Below are 8899 nucleotides of genomic sequence, written 5' to 3' on the forward strand. Positions count from 1 at the left end.
AGATTTATTTTATTGTAAAACAGAATAGACACATATAATAACTTGCTTTTTATTTTCAGAACACAAAAGATAACATCCAGAGCAACTACAAGTGGCTTGAGAAAGTTTCCCTAAACAATGCTAGAATATAGAATTGTTTGCAATATTCCTTGCTGCCGCTCATCAGAACTCAAGTATATCTTCTGTATTGAATACAACCTGATCCTTTTGGCAAGGACATCAATGGAAGCCCTGCCAATAGGGAAAGGTGTGGCTTGTACCAGGTGAAAAATATTAGTGCCTGGAAAATATTTTCTATCAGAAAAAGTTAACTCTGCTCATTATTTACACGTATAAATAGTCAGAGTGCAGAACAATACAAATGAGAACTTGCAACAATGGAATTAAAGGCTTAAGGAAGAATTTAATCACAGTTGAGAATCTTCTCTGTCAAGGAAGAATTTTTGTTGTCACATTTCATCCAGCTTCCATTTGTACCAATTGTCAAGACTGTTTTATGCTTCAAGTTCAGGCTCACATTTAGCCCCTTACTCACCAATACAGAAGTCATGCACTCCCTCCAAGATCTGCAATGTCTTTCATTGATTGCTAATGGTCTAGACTAAGAGAGGCCAGGGGAATCATGTAAGTCTAATATGTCAGAAAAATGATAGTGATTTGTTCCAAAAAATAGTAGAGAGTATGTTCAAGGCAGACAAGTGATCAGCTGCATGATCCCCCATCTCTGTTTCTAAGAGACAGCAGATGCTGAAGGTTATCTATCCACAGCCCAGGTTTGATTCCATTGTATCAGATTCGCAGTACTTGCCAGTGAACTTCAGCAGGGCATGTATCTGTGCTCCATGTGTGAAGGTCTCATTGATTTCAGCAGGAGTAATGAGCAAAGAATGAAGACAGAATATGGTCTGAAGTGGTGCTGAAACACTGCAGCTGTGATGTGTGACAATAACAATTTTATAAAAGACATAAAAATCTCAGAAATATTCACCTAATGCTATAATGCAGCCCAAGTCATCAGCATCTTGACTACATTTCTTCAGCTTTGTTATGGAAAAGATTACAGATTGGACAAGCTAACAAGACAGACAACTCAGATAAAGCCTCAGAAAAGACTGACACTCTCTGGACAGGTAGAGCAAGGTCACTGAAATCAAAAATCACAATCTTTAGGTTGTTCTTGGTACAAGCTACCATTGATGACAATTGCAGGGAGATCTTTGATCAAAGGCTATTATTGTGTTTCCTTAGGAAAAAAAAAAAACAAACAAAAGAGATACATAACTTACTTGCAAGTGAAGGAAAGGCCCTTGTTCCTGCTGCATCTCTTTGCACATTGCTCTGTGGTATTTAACAGCTTCGTTTTTATTTCCAGTGTTTTGTTTACTTTAATGAGCATCAACTCTCCTGTTTTTTTGAAGTCATGAAGAGGACTTCTCTTTTTGCCTTTACCCTCTAAAAGAAGAAGTGAAGAAGAAGAAGAAAAAAAAAAAACATAACAAAATAAAATATTGTTAAGAAGAATGGTGAGATTAAGGATGGCATTAGATACAGACAACATTTTCTAGGAATTATAACATCTTCAGAACCTAAAGCATAGAGAATCTCACAAAAATAGGGTATAAGCATATACTGCAATTGAATTTATTATTTTAGACAATGACTTCCTTTTTTAAAGCCAAAATAATAGGAAGTATAGCAAAATCAGTTTCAAATAAAGACTTGCATAATGCTGTAAAAGGGTGAAAGGAAAATTTCTCACCCTTTGTAAATTTTTTTCAGAACCTGCAAAATATGCCCAATAATTATCTGAGATCTTGTAAATATTTCCATGAAAAGCTCAAGCAAAAAAGAGCATCACTTGCTGAATGCAAAAAGCAGTTCTTAAAACAATATATTTATCATAAATTGTGAAAAGAAATGGATTCTGAAATGGACACAAAATAATCATTTGTCCTCTCACTGAAGTGTCAGTATGAGTGTTGTGTCCATTTTAAGTGTGACTGAACAAGAGTTGTTAGCTCACAGAAAAGATTATAAGGTCAAACAGAGGCCATAGCATGGAAACAGTCTGCAGTGTTGCAAAGATCCCTGCAAAAATGAACACAATGATTTTGTTTCCATGTTTCTATCGAAAAGCCCAGACAAAGAGGTATCAAATGGAGGGAGGAAGATTGGCTAGAGATGTTTGGCTAAAATGCAAGTGGAAAGGTCTTTGATATCTGCAAGAAAATTCCAGAATTTTCCCAATATTTATTTATATTTTTACTTTTATTTATTTAACCAGTCTACCAGTGAAGGCTATTCCATTGTCTCTGAAGGCAAATGAGCACATCTGGAGAGTAACTGTCCCTATTCTGTCAGATGAGCAACATAGGGAGAATAAATTGCCCTGTGGATCTATTTCTCCTATTTCACTCAGTGATCCCAGATGATCTTTTTGGATTAGATGGCTTATCCACGTAAGGTTAGGTGAATAAATTCCTCCTTAGTTTACAGAGTAGATAATAGCATTTTCCGTAACTTCTTTCCATGTAACTGTATTCACAGCTGTCCTTTCATTTTTCTCTACAGACTCTGCAACAATAATAGAACACAAATGCTCAGGTTCAATTTATTAAATTTATTAAATTTTCCAAGAGATAAAACCTCAGCCTGAACCTCATGCGTGTGCAGAGTGCACTTAGGCCAGTAAGGTTTTGCTTGGTGCCCTCTGTAGAAGTTCAGAATAACTGTAAATTGCAATAGCTGAGGCTCTGGAGGAGTTACTGACAGCTTCACACACTGGGAACCCAAAGATGGCTCAGGGGTGTTCCTTTTGCAGAACTTCCATCCTGATCACTGGGTTCACATTTTCACTGGATTCAGCTAAATCACACCTCTCAGTGGTGAGTTATCCCTAAAACACCTAGAAATATAACAGATATCTACATTAGATTTCATCAATCTTCAGATCTAAAAAAAAGAAGAAAAACAAAGTAGAATTTCTCTGCTATAAGATCCCTATAAAATAATCTTCACCCCATCTTCCTTTCTTTTTGAACTGATGAAAGTAAACTATGCTACTCCCCAGCATCTAACTCACAATTTTAATCCCAATCACAAAAAAAATTAAGGAAAAAAAAAATTTATTTACCTTTAAATATAACTATTATTATTATTATATGAAGAAGCTTTTGATCAAAAAATCAAATGCTAATAATTTTGGTGCTGTGTTAGGGACCCATATCAGATCTCTTAAGCATTTTCAGCCCTCTATTTGTGAAGTGCACATGCACCCAAAATTAATCACTGCTTAGAGGAATGTTATGGTAATGTTCTCATCTTAAGGATCTGTATCCGGTTACTGGAAACAGTTGTGTCTACATTGAAGCTGCTTTATTTTTTGTTATACCTATGATAGAACGAAAGTGCTTCAAAAAGGATTGCTTTTGCCCCTTAAGTCAAACACAGAAAAACAAATCTTCCATAAAGCTTTTGTGGTTTATTTCTCAATCTATTATCTTCCAAGACATATTCGTTAGTTTTATGTTGTCTCAGTCAAGACTTTTATGTCAAGGGTGGTAAGAATCTGTAGAGAAATATCAAAGTGTTTTCTTTCAGTTCCTGATACTAACATTTCCCATCTACTGATAAGTGTCATTATCTTAATTCCCAAGATAACAGCTTCTTAAACTCACCAGCCAGCATGCAAGAATATGATTTAAAAAATCAAGAAATTCTGTTCTGCCTGAAAAATATAGTACAGAGTTCTGCTTTTTCTTTTTGTCCTTCTTTTCCTAGCAGTTGTCCAAAGAGGATTATGGGTTTGATCTTGCATTTAGCAATTCATAACAGCCTGATTTAGTTTAGCTTTCAAACAACAACATTCTATGTCTTGCCTATAATCCAAGAGGCAAAGGGCCAAGTGCATCTGTGGTGTGACTGTTAGAAACATCAGAATAATGCAAAGCACTACTTGAACAATTCTCCCAACAAAATATATAAAAATAATATTCTTTTTTGTCAAATTAGGTGCCTTTTTTAATAAAATGTTAACTCAAACAGTATCTTCTTAGCCATTCTCCACATTAAAGGTTAGTATGCAGTATGTTATAACAATACAACTAATTTGTGATTGCCATTCATTTCAATTTTTTAAACTTTGATTAATCAGGATTTCTGCTCATTTTGTGGGCCATGTCCTCTGATGTTTCCTGTAGTTTCATATCACATTACCAAGGAAGTCTGACATTCCACTTAAATTTGAAAATATTAGCAGCTGATTCAAACACAAAGGAATCCAGTCAAATATGAACCAACATTTTTCTTCAACAGAAACAGCCACTAACTAAAAATATTTCTTCAGTCAACTTCAAAAAGTGAGTGTAGTGCCTTTTTCTGTTTCTTAACATGAAGTTGAATAGAAAAGAGAAGACCTCAGTCGGTTCCCAGTGGAAATGGGAACTGACACATCTGCTCTAGTAGGGTGCAGCATTGGACAAGTGCTCCATAATCTCATATGGGATTTCCATTGTCTCCCTCCTGGTGTTCCCATTTTTGTGAAAGACTTTAAGTATTTACTTAAGAAAAGAGGTACCTCACAGGGAAAGACATTTACCTTGCAGCTACAAGAACTCACCTTTCTACACCCTTACTACATTTTCAAATGAGGCTTCTGTACAATCTTCTCAGACAAGAATCATTGACTGAGACTGCTATAGGGCACCTGGAAGAAAATATTTCCAATAATACCTTTTCTTGGAGCAGTTCCAGTCCATGTAAAATAATCTCAATAATTTGAGATAAAGAAAACTGACATTCTACAGCATTTTTGTAAGAAAACACACCAGCGAGTTCCAGTGTCTGTATTCTAGAACCTGCTTAACTTTAATTTTATTTATCTTTATACAAACCAGAACCAGTAATACAGAGAATTATGAGCAATGGAGGCCACAGTATGCAATAACATAGAAAGACACTTTCTTGATTAACAAGAGAAGCTGGTTTGAATTGTGTTTGTATTTTGATCTCTCTCTCCAGGTATTCTGTAATCACTGGGCTGATAGAAAAATGACAGCAGTATAGCTTCTTTTTTCCCTTCTGGCTTCGTGTCGTACACCAAAAAAAGGCTTTGGGCTCCCAAACCACCACATCACTCAGTTCTGTAACCTGATTATGCTCCATATCTCAAATTAAAACTTATACCTTGCAGAATACAATTGGGTTGATACTGAGCTGTATAAGAATACAGAAATTCAGTAGTTTCAGGTTTTTTAGAGTTCAAACACCTAAGCAACTCACATTTTACACCCTCTGGTCTTAGTCTGATCACAAAAAGTATTTGGCTTTGCATTATCAATTTAGTAGTAAAAAACCTAATACAGCAAATACAATACCATTTTTGTGGTAATCAAAATAGCATGCAGGGTGTTATAAGGCCCAAAGATCACCTTTGCTCATTATAATGAGATCAAAATATTACTTGTATTATCTACAGCAAAATTTTACAAGGAGATTACCTGAATTTATCTGCTTCATTAGTAATCCCTTTCTCCTTCCTCCACCACTCCAGCTTTTTCTAATAAAGTTGTACATTTTAGGCTGCAAAGCTATGGTCTTACAGAGCACAACTGGAGCATGCTGGCTGCCTCTCCTGAAAAAATCTCTACTTCTATGGACTTGTTATAGACTCTACAAATCTTTTATTAAATACCTGTTATGATGCACTCAGCATGTCAGCTTCCAGGGTTTCCAAATTTCACTCTAGTCTAGCAAAATTTGGTACTTTCTTAAAGAAACACATCTTTCAACTATGTGGGGACCTTTTATAATTTCCAGTTTTTAAAAAATATAAACATTCATCTAAAAGCATCACTGTTTTTTGTTTGTCAGATGTCAGAAGTAAACTAAATCTATGGGAAAATAAATGAAGAAAATGAAGATACCTGAATTCCTTAGACTAGCAGATGCTGTCAGAGAACTACAGGAATCAACTACAGTCCTTCCAAATGGAGAATGAAATACAAAATAGCATGACATGAGGAGAAATATTCAAAATAGGGAAATTGTCCACATGCTGTGCAGGAAGTACAGAGAAGCTGATGATTCAAAATATATTCCAGTGAAGAAAAATGGTCATATAAAGTGACACAATTATTTCAGAAATATAAAACAGACACAGGCGCTGTCGTTAGTATCAACTGGCATATTAGATCTCTGTTTAATATCTTGCATCATATTTGTAATGAAATTAAGCCACTTGACCTTGAGCAGTTAACAGATGGACTAATTAGAGATTGACTTATTTGTGTTATCATTGATAACCAGGTCAAAATGTGAAAATTTTAATTCATTAAATTTAATCTTAAATTATTAATTTAATCTTGCAAACAATCACCACTGCGAGATAAAGAAAACTGGATTTTCCCAATAAGCTAAAAAAATTATGAGAGAGGAATATCATGTGATTTGTAACTTGGGCACAGGGGGTGGGAAATCAGAAATCTACCACAATATGTAAGATCTTTAATTAAAAAAAAAATCCCCAACTTTAAACACACCTGAAATAAATGTAGGAAAGCACAGTTCAATTCAGTAAAAATATAAAACATTTTATCAGGGGACACCATACTTGACAAAAAATGCATGGTAACTTAGATTCATAAGTTTCTGAATGGGGAAAAAAAAATGCAAAGCAAAAATCTGCAAAACAATGTATTATCATAGTGTCAGATATATCAAAGCAGAATGCTTATCTCAGTATAAACATTGACAATTTAATAAGAAAATTATTGAAATGTGTGAAAACACATTGAGGTGTTTAACTTGTCTAAAAAACATGATAGAAGGGATAGTTTTAATTATATTCAATAAAGTATTTTCAAGACAATGCTTTTTAAAGGATGCGAAACATCAAGGGTAAACTGCATTCTGGTGTGTACCTCAGTATGATAGCATAAATATACTGGCTTCATCAAGAAAAAAAGAAAAAACAAACAAACCCAATCTTCACCAGATGGTGAAAGTAGATGTTACTAAATGCTTTTGGATACAACATTCTTAAGTCAACAGTGTGGTCACAGAAAAAAAAAGAAAGAATGCTAAAGATGAATGTTGATACTAACATCATTAATAGGGTCATCACAATATTGTTATCTGTGTGAACCATTAAAAAGCACTTTTTCAATAAATACATTAAACAATTTTGTCTCTTAAATCCTGTCATAACAGAGTCATTCTGACAAAAAGAATTAGTGCTCAACACTTCTAACTTACTTTCATTTACTTTGACTTTTCCTTCTGCCTGTTTCAGTATCAGAAATATCCAGATTCCTGGCTAGAATGCAAAATGTGAACACCTTTTCCAAATGACTTCTCATTTGTTGGGAAAAGAAAAAAAAAAGGAAGAAAGGCAGATCAACAAAATGAGAAACTGGAACAATCTGAGTTGTGCCCAAGAAAACAACTTTGTAGATTGGATAGGCTTAAAATGCCAGATTAAGTTTAATGCAGTTATTTATGTAAGACAATAATTTGGCATAAAAGAAGTTTACCAACCATACCCATAAAATCTACAGTCAGCTATATAGATGGAAAGTCACCAAAATAAAAGCAGCTGTCCAAGGAGGCATCTCTAGCTTGTCAAAACGAAACAGTTTCTCAGATGTACCTGGAGGATGATGTGAATATTTTAACTTCTGACATTTATTTTCTTGGCATAAGAGCCTTATGGGGAAAAAACCACACAATTTTTAGAAAGTAGTTTGAAAAACATGTAACTATCCATACGATATCTATATATAATAGATAATGTTTTCCTTATTTCTACATTGGCTCTCAGTCTAGTTGTTGAGCAGATTCAGGAAATGCAAAAAGATTTTTTTTTTGGCTTTACATTACCACTCACACCCCACACCCACGCCCCCTTATTAACAACTGCAAAGACAGCCATGTAACTGGGAACCCAACTTCATGCTTATGCTAAGTCCTGCCTTTGGAACCCACTCCTATGGTCAGCATGAAAACTCAAGGAGCTAAGGATAATGCTAACAACTGATAGTATATTCTAAAATATATATTCTATAGTATATTCTAAAATTGGATGGTAGCTGCAAATGGACTTTTCCTTCCAAGAAAAGGTTATCTGCTCAGCAGGATGCTGGGACCCAGTGGCAGAAACAAATGTGCTGCAATTTGTACTCTGACTTACTGTATCTAACCTCTGGCTAAATTACTGAGAGGATTTTCCCTTGTAAGATTTGTCTTCTTACACACTGTGCACAAGTATTAAATCCCCGCCATTTTCCATGGCATTCCACAATTTTTACAAGCAGTTGGTGTCTCCTTCAAGGCACTCACCATGTTGTGCCCTTCCTTTGTGATGGTGTTCCAGCCAACTGGAATTACGGGCATGCAGCAAGGGGTAAAGAAAAAAGCACAAGTAGACAGGGCAAGGATTGGGCAAAACAAAGAATGACAGATGGCTGAGGGCAGCAAAACAGCCCCTGTGAGGAGCAATGAGAGCCTTGCTTCATGTTGTATACATAAAAATAGTGCTGCTGGCCAAGGCAGCGAGTCATAGGAAAAACTGGAGATGAGGGGGGACAGAGGGAGCAGCCAGTCCCCAGCTGGGCCAGCAACACTGAGGACTGCCAGGCATGGCTGGGCTCATCAGACAGCACATGGGTGGAGGCCCACAAGCCACTGAAAACTACAGCTAGATTTTGCCAACACATTTGACTAATCTGGAGCATGTTCCCAGCTCTGCTTCACCACAGTGCTGCTTTGCGTGTAGGTATTAACCACATTCGGGAACGGCTCTACAACCCTCTGGGCACTGCCACAAAAACTGACAGGAGAAGATGGGGTAACAGTGAGGATGTCCTCACCTCTTCTTCCCATTTTTTTCAGCTGCCATACT

At 35.8% G+C, this 8899-nt stretch overlaps 1 protein-coding gene across 1 annotated transcript in view; it reads right to left on the reverse strand.

The window, feature by feature from the left end:
• Positions 1–8391, reverse strand: part of HGF (hepatocyte growth factor) — a 48112-nt gene extending 39721 nt beyond the window's left edge. Inside the window, exons 1-3 of the mRNA XM_053978327.1 lie at positions 8338–8391; positions 7255–7315; positions 1287–1452 (exon numbers count right to left, since the gene is read on the reverse strand). Of these exons, the coding sequence (XP_053834302.1) occupies positions 1287–1452; positions 7255–7315; positions 8338–8391 (281 nt within the window). The remainder of the gene's footprint in view (positions 1–1286; positions 1453–7254; positions 7316–8337) is intronic.
• Between the last annotated feature and the right edge of the window lie 508 nt (positions 8392–8899).

The sequence above is a fragment of the Vidua macroura genome, chromosome 5 (genome assembly GCF_024509145.1).
Source record: "Vidua macroura isolate BioBank_ID:100142 chromosome 5, ASM2450914v1, whole genome shotgun sequence".
Taxonomy (NCBI): domain Eukaryota; kingdom Metazoa; phylum Chordata; class Aves; order Passeriformes; family Viduidae; genus Vidua; species Vidua macroura.